This window comes from Alexandromys fortis, unplaced genomic scaffold, assembly GCF_014885135.2.
Source record: "Alexandromys fortis isolate MF-2015 unplaced genomic scaffold, M_Fortis_MF-2015_v1.1 scaffold_217, whole genome shotgun sequence".
NCBI classification, from domain to species: domain Eukaryota; kingdom Metazoa; phylum Chordata; class Mammalia; order Rodentia; family Cricetidae; genus Alexandromys; species Alexandromys fortis.
In genome coordinates this window covers 1,198,237-1,217,929 of record NW_026068098.1, presented here as the reverse complement: position 1 = coordinate 1,217,929, position 19,693 = coordinate 1,198,237, and the positions used below count along the sequence as shown (strand labels likewise).

Below are 19,693 nucleotides of genomic sequence, written 5' to 3'. Positions count from 1 at the left end.
TGGGTAAATGTTAAGCAGCATAATTGTTGGATTATATGATCAGAATTAGTTTTGTAAATGCCCGCACACTGTCACGTTTCTGTATCATTTTGCATACTTATTAACAGTGTAATTGTGCTGTGGAGAGACTCTATGACCATGGCAACTCTTATAAACGAAACATTTGTGGTTGTAGTTTAGAGGTTCAGTCCATCACCGTGGGGGAGGCATGGCAGCATGCAAACAGGCATGCTGGTGTTGAAGAAATAGTGAGTGTCCTACATCTTGAAGGCAACAGGAAGTCAACTGAGTGTCACACTAAGTAAAGCTTGAGAAAAAGTACTCCAACAGTATGCCAACAGAAGGTGTGGTCCAGATTAAAGGTATGCCCTCCAACCTTAAGGTCTGGATTAAGGGTCTGAGTCATCCAGCCTCCTCCAACAAGACCACATTTTCTTCAGCAAGGCCACACATCTAGTAGTGCCACTCCCAATGAGTTTATGGGGAACAAATACATTCAAATCACCACAATAATGTCAGCATAAAATATCATTCTTTATTTTCATGTGTTTTTATGTTCAAAGTATGTTTTTTCTTAGCATTTTATAAGTGGCTCATGGTTTTATTGTTTTTTATTTTATTTTTTAAAAATTTTCCTTAAGATTTATTATTTTATGTATGTTAGTGCTTTATCTGCATGGTTGTGAGCCACCATGTAGATGCTGAGACCTGAACTCAGGACCTCTGGAAGAGTAGTCAGCTCTTAACCACTGAGCCATCTCTCCAGCCTCCATGTTTTTAATTTTTTAAAAGATTTTTTTTTAATATGTTGTTCCTACCTGCATGCCAGAAGAGGGCACTTGATCTAATTATAGTTGGTTGTGTGGTTGTGAGCCACCATGTGGTAGCTAGGAATTGAACTCCACCTATGAGTCATCTCTCTAGCCTCCATTTTTTTTTTAATATTTATTTATTATGTATACAATAGTCTATCTGTATGTATGTTTGCAGGCCAGAAGAGGGCACCAGACCTCATTACAGATGGTTGTGAGCCACCATGTGGTAGCTAGGAATTGAACTCCACCTATGAGTCATCTCTCTAGCCTCCATTTTTTTTTTAATATTTATTTATTATGTATACAATAGTCTATCTGTATGTATGTTTGCAGGCCAGAAGAGGGCACCAGACCTCATTACAGATGGTTGTGAGCCACCATGTGGTTGCTGGGAATTGAACTCAGAACCTTTGGAAGAGCAGGCAATGCTCTTAACCTCTGAGCCATCTCTCCAGCCCGCCTCCGTGTTTTTTAATCTATTAGATAACCTGTCTTCTTTTTCTTCTTTTTTGAGACATGGTTTCTGGGTATCACAGTCTTGGCTCTTCTGGAACTCACTATGTAGAGCAGACTGGCCTCGGATTCACTGACGCCCGCCTATCTCTGCTTTCTCCCTGCCTCTGCTTCCCATGCCTGGGATTAAAGGTATAAACCTCCACCTGGTAGACAACCTGTCTTCTAATTTGTACATTTACACCATTCATGATCAGATTACTCTTGCCAGGTGGTGGTGGTACATTCATTTAATCCCAGCACTCAAGAGGCAGAGGCAGGCAAAGCTCTGTGAGTTTGAGGCCAGCCTGGTCAATAGAAATAGAGTAAATTCCAGGAAAGCTAGGGCTTTACACAGAGAAACCTTGTCTCAAAAACCAAACCAAAACAAAGTGATTCTATTTTGATTTTATTTTATTTTTAATCATATGTTTGTGTCTCTGTGTGGGTATGTACTTGTCACAACAGAGGCATCAGATCCCTCCTTGGAGATGTAGTTAGGTTGTTGGTTGTGGGCCACCCAATGTTGGTGCTGCTAAACTCAGTCCTGTGCAAGAATTCGGATTCTCCTATTTTTTTTATTTTATTTTAATCCTCATATTTATAACACTGATTACTTAGTAAGATGTCCCAATAATGTTAACAAAATTCATGTGCTATGGTTAGAGTATGCCTGCAGTGAAGAAGTGTACAAACTCAACCCAGCCTGTGTAGCTTGATTTTTTGACTTGGTTCTTCTGTGTGTATTTGGGAGGCATGTATTTATAAGGGTGTTTGTGTGTGTGCATGCACATGTGTGAGCACACAACAGTGCTTGTGGAGATCTAAGGTCAACACCAAATGTCTTCTTCAATTGCCCACCACCTTACTTTTAAAGGAATTTCCCAAAAATGTATTTATTTATTTATTTTCAGCAAAGCTGAAGGCAATCGTTTGGCTGTGTTGATAGTATTTCTAGGGATCCACATGTAACTGAGTGTACAGATGGTGTGCTTGCTTCTGTACCTGGCTTTTTCTGTCGGTGCCGGGCATCTGAACTCTTGGTAACTGAGTCATATCCTATGCAGCTGTTTTTTAAAAAGGGGGAAGAATTTCAGAGAACTGTTAGTGAATTTTTTGTTTATCCTTACAGTTTTAGCTGGGATTCAAATTATTAGCTGCACTAGTACTTTCTCGTTTAATCCCCTTCATACTATGTGCGCACCTGCCTCTGCCTCCAGAGTACTGACATTAAAGGCATACCCCACTGTGCCTGTCAGGCTCCCTCCCTCCCTCCCTCCCTCCCTCCCTCCCTCCCTCCCTCCCTCCCTCCCTCCCTCCCATTTTCATCCATTTATTTATTTTTAAAGATTGATTTATTAGGTATATAGTGTTCTGTCTGCATGTATGCCTACATACTAGAAAAAGGTGTTAGATCTCATTATTGATGGTTGAGAGCTGCCACGTGGTTGCTGGGAATTGAACTTAGGACCTCTGCAAGAGCACCCAGTGACTTCTGAGCCAGTTTATTTTTAATTATGTTTTTATGCCATATATGTTTGAGTATGTGGACATGAGTGCATTTGCCAGCAGATGTCAGAGGCATTGGATCCCCAGATTTTACAGGTGATTCTAATGAGGTTCTTTAGAACAGAATTCAGGTCTTCTGCAAGAGTGGTATACACTTTGAACCTCTGAGCAATCTCTCCAGTCATGTTCCCCCTCCCCTTCTTTTTTAAAGATAGGGTCTCATGTAGTTCAGGATAGGTTTAAACTCATGTTTCCTCCCAAGTGTTGGGATTATAGGCTTGGCTAGTTTAGTATGGTGGTAAGGACTAAATACAAAGCTATATGTATACTAAGCAAATGCTGAACTAACTAACCAAGCTATATTCCCAGCTCAAGTGTGCATATTTCTATTGTGTCAGTTCCTGTTCTTGCTACCATTTTCTGTTTCTGAGGGAAATCTATGAAGATTAGGTATCCTGAGTCTGTTTTTGTATTAACTCTACTTAAATACAGTGCATTGTATGCACTAGTTGCCCAGAATTTTGTTATAAATTGTTGGTCCAAAGAAATGCAATATTAACTTCCTAACATAAAGGCAGGGGATAATGAATGTATGTTTTTTCTATTTTCTCTTTACATCTTAAACTATTTTAAAAAATAATTTGTGGTCGTATATCAAGAGCCATGGGTGCAATTTAATGTTTGAGTGTCTGTTAGTGTACATAAGGAAGATAGCTTGTCGGTGAGACGGGCGAGACAATACATAGATCCTTTTGTGTGAATGCGTGTAACCAGAATAACATCTGTATACTCATATTTAATTACAGCTTTGTGCTTAATTAAGTGCTCTCTGAATGATCATTTTCTGCTAGGAGGAATTATCTACTTTAATTTGGAATTTGGGAACAAACTAAAGTTCAGTAACTTGGCTTGGTCATATTGGGAGCCCATATCTGAGTTAAAGATGTCTATTGTGAATGATTAGATTTAAAGCCACTATTCATTTAACTTCCTTTGGGTTAAACTTTTCAAGGTTAAGTAAGAGCTGTAAATGTGTTAAAGGATTAAAAGAAGTAATGTATAATTACATAAAGTTAGAGATCAGATATAATTTTTCTTCATATTCCCCAAATGCAGGCCATATAACCCAGTGATGTTTAGCGAAGTGCAGATACTTAAGTTCTTAAACTTCCTTACTAGGGATTAGGTTCTTCCATAGTCTAGTTACATGGCACATGTGCCACCTAGTGGCTAGAGAATTAACCACTCGGTGATGGATAAAGCATTTACCTGCTTTCTCCCCTTCCTTCTCTTTACCTTTCTGGTATAGATCATTTTGTGACCAAGTGAAACTGACTGTGTTTGTTTAGGTCAAGTTTAAAGTTGGGGAGGTGTCCAGTTTCATTCCTGTTGATGTGATAAAATACCCTGACAAAGAGATCTTATTTGGCTTGCCATGTTACAGTCTGTTGTTTTGCTGAATTCAAGGAGCTGGTCACTTCAGATCCATAGCCAAGAGCAAAGAGAGAATACGTCCATGATTGTTTGTTTTCAGCTTTCTTCTTCGTTTGGAAAAACATTTTTATAATTTGGAATATTTACATGTACATAAATAATACATTTATTCATTTATTTTTATATGTGTATGGGTGTTTTGTCTACATGTATGTCTGTGTACCACATACATGCCTGGTGCCTACAGAAGTCAGAAGAGAATGTTGGATCCCTGGAATTGTAGTTCCAGGTGGTTGTGAGTTGCCATGTTTTGCTACAGTAAACCCTCTTGACCAGTGAACCATCTCTCTAGAACCCCAGTTATTTTTCTTCTCTCTGGGGAATGTTACTACTTACAATGGACAAATCTTCCTGTGTCAATAAACAATTAAGACAACCCCCCACCTACATGGCCACAGGCTAATTTGGTGTAGATAATTCCTCATTAAGACTGTTTCCAGATGATGGCTGTATCAAATTGATAAATAAATCTAACCATCAGAGGTGGTGACTGTACCCATGGCAATAACTGTGTCTAGGAGGTTGGTGGCCAATGCCTTACTCTATTGATCCCTACGTTGGTGTGTTTTGCTTTTACTGGATATCTCTGGCTGTGTTGTAACGTCTGATGCAGACCAAGCTAGCCTTGAACTCAAAGAGATCCATCTGCCTTTGCCTCCTGAGTGCTTCAAGTAGAGGTGTGTACTACCTACCGCTCATCCCCTCTTTTTTATTTTTGAGACAGGTTCTCACTATGTAGTTCTTTTTTTTTCTTTTTTGCTCAGATTGGTTTAATAAAGAGCTAAATGGCCACTAGGAGGAGAGGTTAGGTGGAATTTTGGAGTTGTGAAAGAAAGCAAATTGAATTAACTATGACAGTAAGCAAGAAACATTCTTCCATGGTCTCTACTTCACTTCCCGGCTCTAGAGTCCTGAGCTGACCAGTCCCAATAAAGAACTGTCATCAATGCCTGTGAGCCAAACATTCCATTAACACTACAATTTTAGTTACAGTCTTTTTTTTGGGGGGGGGAGTTCTTTTTTTTATTTTGACTTAAAAATTTCCACCTCCTCCCATTTCCCTCTCCCTACCCTCATCCCCCGCCTCCTCCCTCTCCAGTTCAAAGAGCAGTCAGGGTTCCCTGCCTTGTGGGAAGGAAAAAAACCATATGCTCATTTCTTTAGATGCTGAAAAAGCATTCAACAAAATTCAACACCCCTTTATGATAAAGGTCATGGAGAGACTAGGGATACAAGGTTCATTCCTAAATATAATAAAAGCAATATACAGCAAGCCGTCAACTAACATTAAATTAAATGGAGAGAAACTCAAAGCCATCCCACTAAAATCAGGAACAAGACAAGGATGTCCACTCTCTCCATACCTCTTCAATATAGTGCTTGAAGTTCTAGCAATAGCAATAAGACAGCATAAGGAGATCAAGGGGATTCGAATCAGAAAGGAAGAAGTCAAACTTTCGTTATTTGCAGATGATATGATAGTATACATAAGCGACCCAAAAACTCTACCAAAGAACTCCTACAGCTGATAAACACCTTTAGTAACATGGCAGGATACAAGATCAACTCCAAAAAATCAGTTTCCCTCCTATACACAAAGGATAAAGAAGCAGAGAGGGAAATCAGAGAAGCATCACCTTTCACGATAGCCACAAATAGCATAAATTATCTTGGGGTAACTCTAACCAAGGAAGTGAAAGATCTATTTGACAAGAACTTTAAATGTTTGAAGAAAGAAATTGAAGAGGATACCAGAAAATGGAAGGATCTCCCTTGCTCTTGGATTGGGAGGATCAACATAGTAAAAATGGCAATTTTACCAAAAGCAATCTATAGATTCAATGCAATCCCCATCCAAATCTCAACAAAATTCTTCACAGACCTTGAGAGAACGATAATCAACTTTATATGGAAAAACAAAAGACCCAGGATAGCCGTAACAATGTTATACAATAAAGGAATGTCTGGAGGCATTACCATCCCTGACTTCAAACTCTTATTACAGAGCTACAGTAATGAAAACAGCTTGGTATTGGCACAAAAACAGAGATATTAACCAATGGAATCGAATAGAAGACCCGGATTTTAACCCACAAACCTATGAACACCTGATTTTCGACAAAGGAGCTAAAAGTATACAATGGAAGAAAGAAAGCATCTTCAAACAAATGATGCTGGCATAACTGGATGTCAACCTGTAAAAGAATGAAAATAGGATCCATATCTATCACCATGCACAAAACTCAAGCCCAAATGGATTAAAGACCTCAATATCAGTCTGAACACACTGAATCTGATAGAAGAGAAAGTGGAAAGCACTCTACAACACATGGGCACAGGAGACCACTTTCTACGTATAACCCCAGTAGCACAGACAATAAGGACAACATTGAATAAATGGCACCTCCTAAAACTGAGAAGCTTTTGTAAAGCAAAGGACACTGTCATTAAGACAAAAAGGCAACCTACTGACTGGGAGAAAATCTGCACCAACCCCGTAACAGACAAAAGGTCTGATTTCCAAAATATATAAAGAACTCTAGAAACTAGACCTTAAAGTGCTAATTAACCCAATTAAAAATTGGGCACTGAACTGAACAGGAAATTCTCAACAGAAGAAGTTCAAATGGCCAAAAGACACTTAAGGTCATGCTCAACCTCCTTAGCGATCAGGGAAATGCAAATCAAAACAACTTTGTGATGCCATCTTATACCTGTCAGAATGGCTAAAATCAAAGACACCAATGATAGCGTTAGCTGGAGAGGATGTGGAGTAAGGGGAACACTCATCCATTGCTGGTGGGAATGCAAACTTGTGCAACCACTATGCAAATCAGCGTGGCGGTTTCTCAGGAAATTCAGAATCAGCCTACCCCAGGATCCAGCAATACCACTCTTGGGAATATACCCAAGAGATGCTCTATCATACTACAAAAGTATTTGTTCAACTATGTTCATAGCAGCATTATTTGTAATAGCCAGAACCTGGAAACAACTTAGATGCCCCTCAATGAAAGAATGGATAAAGAAAGTATGGAATATGTGCGCATTAGAGTACTACTCAGCAGTAAAAAACAATGACATCCTGATTCCATTTTTTAAAAGCTAAGTAAGTCCACCCACTGGGGTACATGCACATCATGTTTACAGCTTCTGAAGCACAGTTCCAGTGTTTCCTTTATGTGCACACCCTTCCTCTCAGCCTTACCCCTTGTTACTTCCTATGAAGAACAGTAAACTAAGTGCACCCCCAGATTTTTGGCACCTGAATGAGTTCCCATAAAGTCATTTTATAGATGTCATTATCTAGCACTTTACATATTATACACAGACAGAGAGTTGCTAGCAGAATGAGATTTCTTTCTTTTATTGGGAACGCTGAAGAGAGCAGGCATCATAAAGAAGAAACATCTGACTTCTTGGTATCTCCCTAAAGCTGTAGGCCCTGTACTTACTGTTTGCTTTCTAAGTTACTACTTCAGGTTCTAGTCATGGCAGAGATTGATCTAACACAAAAAGGATCAGCTACTTTTAAAATCCCATTGTTAGTGTTTCATGGTCAGATAAACAAGCCACTTAGTTTTATTTTTTTTCTCATGCTAGCTAGTTTCCTGTTCCTGAGATTAATGTCTGTGTTAACTTGAGTGTGAATCGGACTGCTGTGAGAGAAACAGCGTTAGTTATATAAAACTCATTTTGTCTTATGTAGCATGAAAATTTTCTTTTTCCCTGCCCCCTTTCTATCGCCCCCACTTTCTGTCACCCATCTTTTCTGTCTCTCCCACTCTCCCTCTCCAGTGCCACAGTATTCAGAGGACATCTTTATGTGGGTTCTGGGATTGAATGCAGGTTAGTAGGCTTGTATACCAAGGCCTTTATGCCCCAAGATATCTCACCTGACTCCATTTAGTATTTTGATCATGAAAGGTTGTGTTGAAACCTCGTTACTCTCTGTGGTTGCTTATGAACCCAGATTTCTTACATTCTTTTTTTCTGTGCCATCTCTTGGAGTGTTGCTCTCATTGGCAACTTTGTTTTGAGTTAGTTGTTAGGTCTGTTTTAGTCCATAGGAAAGAGAAACAATTTTTTTCTTTTAGCTTTATACATTGGAGAAATGGCACAGTTGTTTCCAGTCTTGGGACTTGCTAAGTAACTACCATGCTTGGTTGTGGAGGCCTCTGGTTTATCCAGTACCCACTTTGCACATTGATTGATTTATTTTTTGACAGAACTTTGTGCATTATCATGTACACCTTTCAAGTTCTTTACATGCTTTGAGGCTATATACTTAATAGGGGGTGTGTGCATGTATTTTCTCTCATTTGTGATGTAGTCATCTAATCATGGGTTAATTTATCAGATAGAAATTTATAATTGTAATTGCATTTTTAGTCTTTTTATATATTAGATATAAATATATACTTTGTTGATTTGATGCTGGGTATTTTACTTGAAAATTGTAGGATACACATGATACCTTGATTAATAGGCCTCATCAAAACAATGGTCATTTTTTTTCTCATACCCAATATTAAAAAGGCACAGTGATGTTTTCAGGATGAAAACCCAAACTTGTTGCTTCACGACACCAATTTTATTAGATAGAACTTAAATGTACTTTTAATAACTAATAGTTTTCAGAATTACTCATTTTTTTTCTCTCCCAAATGCTTTCCTAAAGTTCATGTTGACTTTAGGTGATACTCATCATAAAAAATAGGAAAATAAAATTGAAATACTGGTATGAGAGGTGAGAGTTGAAGTTTCAAGTAAAATTTATTGTTCAAACTGCTAAGACAGTCATATCTAGTGTGCCATAAAGTATGGTCTGGGATATTGGTGTGGAGCTAGTGCTGTATATGTAGGCTTAGAGGTTATTAAGCCCAGAGGAGATTGTTGAAACCTGGATAATAATTAAGTTCTTCAGGCAGAGGGCAGTATTTGCATTTGGGCGTGGAAAAAATCATCTGAAAAGAAAGTAGACTATTAAATATTTTATTCAGTTTTGGCTTTCTTTCTTCCTTCCTTTCCTTCCTTCCTCTGTGCCTCCCTCCCTCCTTCATTCCTCTCTTCCTTTTTTCTCTTTCTCTCCCTGTCTTTTAGATATTTTATTAATTTATGTTTCCCGCCTGTATCTTTCAGCTCCTCCCTTTCTTTTTGTATTAAGCTTATAGTCCAGGCAGTTTTGAAACTCACTGTAAATCATAGGGTATCTTAGAACTCACCATTCTTTTGTCTTAGTCTCTCAAGAGTTGTGCTTAGTATACTAGCACGTGACACCTTATGTGACTCAACTATTTGATTTTTATGAAGCATATGGAGAAGCATAGTTTGACAGGTGAATAAAAGAGAGATGCCCTTCATATAATATTTAAATAGCCACGAGCTGGTCAAATTGGTTCTTGAGATAATAGTCTACATGTTTGTTTGTTCAGAGACTGTGTAGAAAGGTCTAAACAAATTTCCAATTAGAAGACAAGGATTTATTGAAGAATGTAAATTGTGTCAGGAACGTTGATAGAGGAGGAGTGTCTCTTTATTTTGGTACTGAAAGACAGTGGATATATTTTTATTTAAAGAGAAGAGTATTATTGGGATAGAGGTGTTTTAAAAGCCTTACAAGAGCTGGAGAGATAGTTAAGAGTACTTGTTGCTCTCGTAGAACCTGAGTTTCATTCCTAGCACCTATATAATGTGTTATAACCATCTATAACTGTAGTCTTGGGGATCTACCTCCCTTTTCTAGCCTCCAAACGTACTGAATGTGTATGGTACTGTACATACATTTATGCAGGCAAAACACCTGTACACATTTAAAAGTCTTACAGTAATTAGACTGCCTACTGAAAAGTATGTGTAAGGTTTTTGAAGTTACAGCCCTGAGGAGAATTTTAAAGGGCAGCAGAATCAAGGAGCAGTCTCTTTAAGAATTTAGCTTTTAGAATGGCAAGTGACTAGGATGCACAGTTATTGCTTCAAATTAGTAGTCTCAATTTATAAAATGTGAATAAACTTAAGAAATGAACTACACTGAAATACATTTAATTTATAGATCAAGTGTTAAAATCTTGAAAATATTCCAAACAGTTGTTTTTAGTGTGAAACTTAAGTTGTACTGTGGGCTTAAGGCAAAGTGAACCAAGGTTTAAATTATGTTGCTGATTATTTTTCAGTAGCAAACTTACAATAACTGTGTATATAGACTTTCCTGTTGTGAAGTGTTGTCGTTTATTTTATTCTTTTCCCATTTCTGTTTATGATTTATAATTAAGTTCTTCAGTGACTAAACACAAACTGACTCTATATTTTCTTGTTTACTGTAAAGCAGAAATCAAAGAACAGTCTGTGGAAGAGGACGCTGAAGCAGAAGTGGATAGCAGCAAACAGCCAGTCTCAGCTGTTCAGCGATCTGTGACTGAGGAATCTTCAAACTCCCTGGTCTCTGTTGGTGTAGAAGCCAAAATCAGGTTAGACAACGATGAGAACTGAGATGGCTGACTGGGAAAAGGTGGTAGATTGACTGTAGAGATAATGGAGAGAGACAGGACTTAGTATCTGGATGGGGTTTATCATTTTAGTAGTTTTAAGTTTGACATCCCTGTGGTGTAGTTGGCATAGAAGGTGGCTCTGCTATGGACTTTTGTGATTGGAAAGCAGAGAGCATACTAGATGGTGCTCTAGCCATTCTAGATAATTTTTTAAAAGTTTTTTGAGACTGGGTTTCTATATATATGTGTGTGTATGTATGCATGTATGTATGCATGCATGTATGTATGTATGTATGTGTGTGATGTTTTATATATATATATATATATACATATATACATACATACATATACACTTGGCTGTCTTGGAACTGACTTTGGAGACCAGGTTGACCTCGAACTCACAGAGATCCACCTACCTCTCACAATATACTATATATATATACATATATATATGTATATATATATACACACACTCTCTTTTTTTTTTCTTTTTTTCTTTTTTGAGGGGATCACCACCACCTAGCTCCCAAATAAAGCACACAGAGAGGCTTATTCTTAGTTATGAATACCCGGCCTTAGCTTGGCTTGTTTCTAGCCAACTTGTCTTATCTTATGTTATCCCGACCTCCTTTTGCCTCTGGTCTTTATATTCTGTATATTTTACTTTCCTTCTTATTCCATGGCTGGCTGGGTGACTGGCCCCTGATATCCTCCTCTCCTTGTTCTCTTCTTGCTCCTCATTTTTTTTTTCCTAAAATTTATACACTGCCTGCCAGCCTCGCCTATTCTTGCTCCTACCTCGCTATTGGGCGTTCATCTCTTTATTAGGACCATCAGGTGTTTTAGACAGGCACAGTAACACAGTTTCACAAATGCAGCATAAACAAAAGTCATACACCGGAAAATAATATTTACACACATACACACACACACTTACTTGTTCTTACCACCTCTTCAGTCTTTAAGAAGCACCCCTCTCCACACATAATAAATTGTAACAACAAATTAAAAAAAGTGTTACTGAAGATTTGTACACATGTCCTCCCGCACACAAAACAAGCAAGCAAGCAAGCAAACAAACAAATAAACAAATGAAGTAATGCTAAAAGTGGGGCTTTGTTTTGTTTTTAAAGACTGGGTCTTATCACGTAGCTTTGGTGGCCTGGAATTCACCATGTACAAAAGGCTAGCTTCAAATTTGCAGAAATTTGCTGTCTCTGTCTCTTGAAGGTATGAAACAACACACTTGGCACAATAAAAGTTTTTTATTTATGATAAAAATACTTTTTAAAGAATTAAACATGGGATATTATAACTTACTAGTATGTAATTCAGCTTTCATATCTTACATTTTTTGGGTTCTGTTTTGAAGTCCTGAATAACACTATGAAAGTAATAGTTAATTTTCAGTATTTTCAGCTTCTTAAAATGTTATCATTCTTTTGCTTTTAGCAGCCCTTCCTCCTCATTCTGTCCTCTTTGACTCTCATGAATATGGTTCACTTTTGTATTTTGAGGGTTGTTGAATCTCATATCTGCTTTTTTTGTTTCTTCGTTCTCAGGAAAGTGCATCCAACCTAATAACCACTTGAGCCCTTATGAACCACAAATTTACAGTTCCAGTGAGACTGTATTACTGTAATCCAAGCTCTTCCGTCTGTCTAGTGTGCATTTCCTTATAGAGGTATATTAGATACTTCACCCATAGTGTGCCCTAAACTACTCTCCATTCCTCTGTTCTTGATCTGCTTCTCCCTCTGGCTTCCACATTTCAACAAATAGTGCCACTATTTACCTTGTTGCTTAGGTGTTGGTCCCTGATTTGTCTCTTCTTTGTAGTTCTTAATCCGTTAGCCCACTTAACTTCCTATCATTTTGATTTGATCTGCTCTTTTGGTTGAATCTATTGGCTATTTTTTTTTTTTTACTTGCTTTCTTCTCATTACCTTTTCATAATGTAGTTTAGTTTTAAAAATCATTGTCAAATGTAAGTTAGAGCTGTTCTTCAATAAGTTTAATGGCTACTATATTTAAATATGACATTTTAGTTGTATTTAGCATTTCAGGTCCTATCTGTTTCTGTAAGGCATGGTCTAACCCTGGTGGTCTGTCTTCAGATTTATCTTCCACTGTTTTTGAATTCACCCTATGCAGTTTTTGTCTTAGTTCTTTTGAATTTTTGTGTTGTCTGTCATATTAGTTGCCCTTTGAAAGACTCCTCCGTAACCGGCCCAGCGGGTCAGTTATTCTAGGGGTTGTAATCCGCCTGGCAGGTCAGTTATTCCAGGGTCCTGAAGAGGCGCTATCTGAAAAAGATATGGGCAAGAGAGAGGAACGAGGCCAAGCAAAATTCTCTTGTCAAAGCCTCCATTTATTAGCGTAATGGCAGCAGCTTATATAGCCCTTGGATGAGGAATTTGGCTTTGGATGGGGGCAGGGGCATGGGATCTTGCCAGGGCAGCAATGGTCATGAGTCCTCTGTCAGGGGGTCACAAGTCTACACACCTAGTTCTCTATGCAAGCGGAATTGTTCCTTTTGTGATTCCAACCACAAACAGTTCTCTAGATAGTTGGAATGTGGGGTGGGTTCCGCTAACATAGCTCTCAAGATAGTTTGGGTGTGCGATGGGCTCTGCCAACAAACAGTTCTCAATAATACAGTTGGGGTGTGGGGCTCTCTGCAAACATCCCCAGGACAATGGTCCCCAGGAAATGGCTCCTGACACTCCTCCTTAACTACCTGCTATCTACTAATTTCTGAATTGTTTAACTCCATTGCGAATCTAGGTATAGGTAGAGAATACAGGTTATTTGCTATTCTTAGTTTACTTCCCCCAATATTTTGAGCACTTTAAATATTTTCAAATAGAAGATTAGTACTTTTACAAATTTCAAATTTCATAATGAAGTCCTTAATCAATTTTGAATTAAATTTTTATGTGGTATGATGTTGAAATAAGAGCGGCGGCGGGGCTGCATCCCCAACACCCCGGCCGCTTGGCTAGCTCATGCCCGAAATAACAAGACACAAACTGTATTCATTTAAAGAACTGCTTGGCCCATGAACTCTAGCCCTCACAGGCTAATTCTCGCACCTGGACTAGCCCATTCCTAATAATGCGTGTAAGCACCCCAAGGTGCGCTTACCGGGAAGATTCTAGCCTTCGTCCATCCTGGGAGAGTGTAGCATGGCAAGCATGGCGTCTCTGCTCCAGAGCAGAGCTGTCGGGTCTCTCCGGGAGCAGAGCAGAGTCTGACCTCACTTCCTCTTCCGCCCAGAATTCTATTCTGTTTACTCCTCCCATCTATGTTCTAAGCTGAGGGCCAGCCAAGCAGTTTCTTTTATTGCTCAGCCAATGAAATCAACAGATTGATATATGACACTCCCACATCAGTATGAGATAGGTTTTATTTTTCTGTATATGGCTCTCCAGTTTTCCCAACACTGATTATTGAAGACTGCCCATTTCCTCATTGTGTCCTCTTGCCATTTCCTGCTAATATAGATTGATGTGAGGGTTTATTTCTCAGATTCCTATTTGCTCCATTGATGATACATAATTTTTTCATCACTTTATAATGTGCTTTGAAGTTAGAGGATGTGATTCCTTTTAAAGAGAGTTTATTCTCCTCTCCCCTCCTTTGTGATCTGGCTTCAGAGTCTCTGTATGTATCCCTTGCAGTAAAGAATTTGTAATCCTCCAGCTTCAGCTTTCTGAGTGTTAGGATTACAGATAAGTGTACTGTTTTTGCCTCTTAGGTTTGTTCCCTATGATTAGGAGTTTTTTCCTTACATGTTTGTAGTTCCAAGTGTATAAATCTTCTATTACTTGCATAAATTTACTTGCAGCTATTTATTTGTTGGCTGTTGTGATTGGGAGTATTTTCTAGTTTTTCAAATAGCTCTTCATTAGCATACAGAAACACTATTTATATGTTTTTTTATGTTTTGTAACTTGACAGAATATTTTTCAGTTTTAACAATTTTAATGGAGCCTTCAGAATTTTGAATATAGATATTAGTTTTGTTATCAGCAAATAAAAGTAATTTTGCTTCTCTTAAAATGTTTTTTATTTATTTCTGTGTCAGGTTTGGTTAGCTTAGAATTTCTGCCATTATGTTAAAAAGAAATAGTGATAGTAAATGTTCATTATTTTATTATTTATTTCTCTTCATTCTAGGAAACTTGCTTGTACTTTGTCAACTTTGTTCTCCCAGAGATTTATATAGTGGTATATTTTGTGTTTTAATAAATAAAGCTTGCTTGAAGATCAGAGGACAAAGCAGCCATACTAGTCAGCCGTACAGGCCAGGGAGTGGTGGCACACCTTTAATTCCAGGATTTGGGAGACTGAGGCAGATTTCTGTGAGTTCAAGGCCATCCCTGGAACAAGTCTGTCTAAAAGAGAAACTTAGCCCACGTGGAGGTGATCCCAGCATTTAGGATTACATACCTTTAATCCCAGCTCTTGGGAGGTGGAGACAGGATTGACGTGGCTGAGCAGAGAGAGGAATATAAAGGGGAAGAGACAGGAACTCAGTGGAATGGGGAGTCAGGTTGGAGAGCATTGCAGAATCACCCTTTGTTTGTCTGAGCCTTGGCAGGGGTAAGATCTCTCTAGTGGCTTGGCTGCTTTGCTTTTTTGATCTTCAGTTTAAACCACAGTATCTGTTGGATTTTTATTATTTGTGCTACATATTAATTGATTGAGTGATTGATTAATTGACTTGTTTACACCCCCCCCCCATGTCTGTTTAGCTTTGGATAGCCTAGAACATTCTCTGTAAACCAGACTGGCCTTAAACTCACAGAGATCCACCTGCCTCTGCCTCCTGAATGCTGCGATTAAAGACTGCACCTTCACTACCCGGCTACCAGAGATATTTTTAAGGAATTTGAGCTCTGATTTGGGGGGGGGGGGGTTGTGGTGAGGTCTTTATCCATTAACCTCTGTTTTATTATCTCTAATCTGTTTTCTTTTAAAAATTTTATGCATGTGAGTGTTTTGTATGCATGTATGTATGTATGCCATTTGTGTACCATGGATGGTTGTGAGCTTCTATGTGGGTGCTGGCAACTAAAGTTCCTTGAAAAGAACAATCAGTGCTCTTAACCACGGAACCCTTTCTCTAGCTCCAACTCTTCTTTTAATGTTTTGTCAGTGTACTCACTTAAATTCAAACAACCTCTTTTGTAGAAAACTTAAATTACTAACACTTAACTTTTGATTTCTCTAAGTTTGTAACTGCTTTTTGGTTAGGATTTTAGCTTCATTTTACAAAATTTTCATTGTGTTTTACTATCAGTGTACTTTATAAACTTTATTTGCATTTTGACTAATGGAGACTGTCTGTATGCTATTGATCATTTCAAATACATTAGGATTTGCAGTGTAATATATTATTTCTTTTTGGAATATTTTCTTTCATTATTAAAAAAGTATGTGTGTAGCCAAACATGGTGCAATGTACCTTTAATCCTCAGACCAGGAAGCACAGTCTGCATAGTGAGTTCAGGTCAGCCGTGGCTACCTAGTGAGACCCTCTGCCTTACAATCGTGTGCGTGTGGTGGTTACATGCATACATGCATGCGTATTTCTTATAAGATATATGTTGTGGAGAAGCAGTCTTTTTTTTTTTTATCTCCTGTAGGGTCTCTTTTATTAAGTATTAGTGGTTTCTCTTTAAATTTAATAGACTAACTTTGAGAACAGTGCTTTTATTGGAAATTTGAGCAGATAATTCAGAATGCTCCTGTTTCTAAATTCTTGCTTGTCTGCAGTAGTTTAGTATGGTCTATTTGTTGTAGTTAATAATATCAGTAATTTTACATTTTTTAAACTGAAGTTTTTAGTTCACATTATGATCTTGATGAGATAGTTTATTGGTCTTCACAGATGTTTAATGTCATGTGTTTGCTATAATATCTTCATAAATTAGCCTCTCAGTCTTAAAGTCTTTATTTCTTTCTGTTTAGCCAGCTAGCAAAATTCGAGAAGTCATTGTTTTTTACCGCAGCATAGTACTCTAATGTGTATATATTCCACACTTTCTTCATCCATTCTTCCATTGAAGGGCATCTAGGTTGTTTCCAGGTTCTGGCTATTACAAATAATACTGCTATGAACATAGTTGAACAAATGCTTTTGTCATATGATAGGGCATCTCTTGGGTATATTCCCAAGAGTGGTATTGCTGGGTCCAGGGGTAGGTTGATCCCGAATTTCCTGAGAAACCGAAACACTGATTTCCAAAGTGGTTGCACAAGATTGCATTCCCACCAGCAATGGATGAGGGTACCCCTTCCTCCACAGCCTCTCAAAACACTATCCTGAGCGAGGTAACCCAGACCCAAAAAGATCAACATAGGATGTACTCACTCATAATTGGTTTCTAGCCATAAATAAAGGTCACGGAGTGTATACCTGGTGAACCTAAAGAAGCTAAATAAGAAGGTGAACCCAAGAAAAAACATATAGTTATCCTCTTGGCTAAGGGAAGTAGATAAAATTGCCAGGGAGAAAATTGGGATCTTGGGGGTGGGGTGGGTTGGGGATAAGGGGGGACGGGGAGAGAAAAGTGAGAAGGGGAGGTTTGGGGGAACTTGGGGAAACAGGAAGATTAGGATAAAGGAAGGTTGGATAGGGGAGCAGGGAAGCACATATCTTAGTTAAGGGAGCCACCTTAGTGTTGGCAAGAGACTTGAACCTAGAGTGGCTCCCAGGAGCCCAAGGCGATGTTTAGCCAGCTAATCTCCCAAATACATTAACAACACAAAAATTTACTAATTTTTCTCTGATTTTTTTTCATATATATTATGGTGTAGTACATATAACATGCATAAAGGATGTTTTTAACAACTAAATAAATGTTGTTAGCATAGGCTTTATAGAGCCCAAATATGTGGTTGTTTGATTTAATACTTCGGTTTTCTTTTGAGATGAATATTTAGATTTAATACTTAGGTTTTATTTTGAGATGGATATTTAGATTTAATACTTCGGTTTTCTTTTGAGATGAATATTTAGATTTAATACTTAGGTTTGATTTTGAGATGGCCAAGTGAATAAAGTGCTTGCCATGCAAGCATGAGGACCTGAGTTTGAAGTAGGAACCCACATAAGGCTGGATGTTGTAGCACACCATTCTATAATCCCAGTGCTCCTATGGGAGATAGAGATAGGAATATCTCTGGCAGCTGGCTGATAGTTAACTGGTATACACATTAAGACTCTATCTCAAACAAGGTTGAAGGCAAAGAACAAACAGTACCTTAGATTGTCCTCTGGCTTCCACATGCATCATATGTCATGCTCATGCTACTGTTCTCATGAGAATGCACGTGTATGCATACTTCTAAACCCACAAAAATTTTTGTAAAAGGTGATGCTGGGTTTGGGCGTAGTTTAGTGCTAGAACACTTGTATATCTTGTGTGTAAAACTCTGGGTTTGATCCTCAGTACTGCAATAATAAATAAATGATTAAAACCACCCGAAAGAGTCTAGAAAAGGTGGCTTGGTGATTAAAATTCCTTGCTGCTCTTTCAGAGGATTCAACTTCAGTTCCTAATACCAATGTTGGGTGGTTTTACCACTGCTTGTAACTCCCGCTCCAGGAGACTCAGTTCCCTTTTCTGACATCCATGGGACCCTGCATACACATTATAGATGTGAACCAAAAGTTAATCTTGAGAGAAATCATACTATAGAAAAGTAGAATTGCAGATATATAATTGCTATTTATTTCAGTTGTTTTCATAGTATAATCACAATGTAGATTATGAATATATAGTTAAAATTTAGCTTAAAATATAATTAAGGTCATTGCATAAATCTACTTTTCATTTCTTGCCAGTGAACAACTCTGTGCTTTTTGTTATTGTGGGGAGAAAAGTTCCTTAGGACAAGGAGACTTAAAACAATTCAGAGTAACACCTGGACTTATCTTACCCTGGAAAGATCAACTTTGTAACAAGAGCATCGATGACAACAGCAGCGGGACCTGTGAGAAAATACAGAACTCAGCTCCACAAAAGCAAAGAGGAAAGAGAAAGTAAGAAATTTTGAATTTAAATTGTTGAAGGAGAAATGACCTCTAGCTTATTTACTTCTGATCTTTTCAATTTACGGTTGAGATTGTTGCTGTTGAACAATTTTGTATTTTACACATTGTATTCACACCGTCTCATTTACCACTAACACAACAAACAGTGGCGTTATAAATTTATTTTACCTGTTAGGAAAATTGATGTGGTGACACAAGTTAACCTGGAAAAAAATGTAACAAAGGTCATATAAACCAGAAGGGTGCTCACGGGAGGAAGATAGAACATACTAAAGTAATTCTTCCCTTCTTTCTACCAGCTTATGTTTGTAAGAGTGCAGTGTTGTACCCCAACCAGAATTTTCAGCACTTCATGTCTTGTCATTCTCAGTTTAGGAGTGTATATGCTTTGGAGACTGTTAAGCTTATAACCTCTCATTATATTTATGTCACCTCCCTCTTTGTCTTTCCTTCTTTTCCACCCCTGTCATAGAAGATACTATTTTAAAAAAAGTATGCATAGCCATTTTTATATCTTTTTCATAGACACATAAACACATTATAGTTACCTAAAACTCTTGTGGAATGTACTTTTAATTTTTTTTCAAATGTGTATTAAGGTCATTTTAATATGTAGACTTGATAGTCAAGGGAATAGAAAGTTTCTGTAATTGGTGGAAAAATATGTTAAAATTAATTTGACTTCACACGGGCGGTGGTGGCGCATGCCTTCAATCCCAGCATTTGGGAGGCAGATCTCTGTGCGTTTGAGACAGGCTCTAAAACTATAGTGAAACCCTGCCCCGAAAAACCAAATAAAAACAAACAAACAAATAAATAAATTGCCT

The 19,693-nt window shown here is 38.0% G+C and overlaps 1 protein-coding gene across 9 annotated transcripts in view; it reads left to right on the top strand.

Annotated features, from left to right (window-relative positions):
* Kmt2c (lysine methyltransferase 2C) overlaps positions 1–19,693 on the top strand; it is a 239,931-nt gene that overhangs the window by 74,297 nt on the left and 145,941 nt on the right. For 7 of the 9 annotated variants that reach the window (XM_050123725.1, XM_050123723.1, XM_050123726.1 and 4 more), the window contains exons 3-4: positions 10,636–10,777; positions 18,657–18,854. In XM_050123725.1, coding sequence (XP_049979682.1) covers positions 10,636–10,777; positions 18,657–18,854 — 340 coding nt within the window. The remainder of the gene's footprint in view (positions 1–10,635; positions 10,778–18,656; positions 18,855–19,693) is intronic. The other 2 variants (XM_050123724.1, XM_050123718.1) reach the window with 1 other exon arrangement.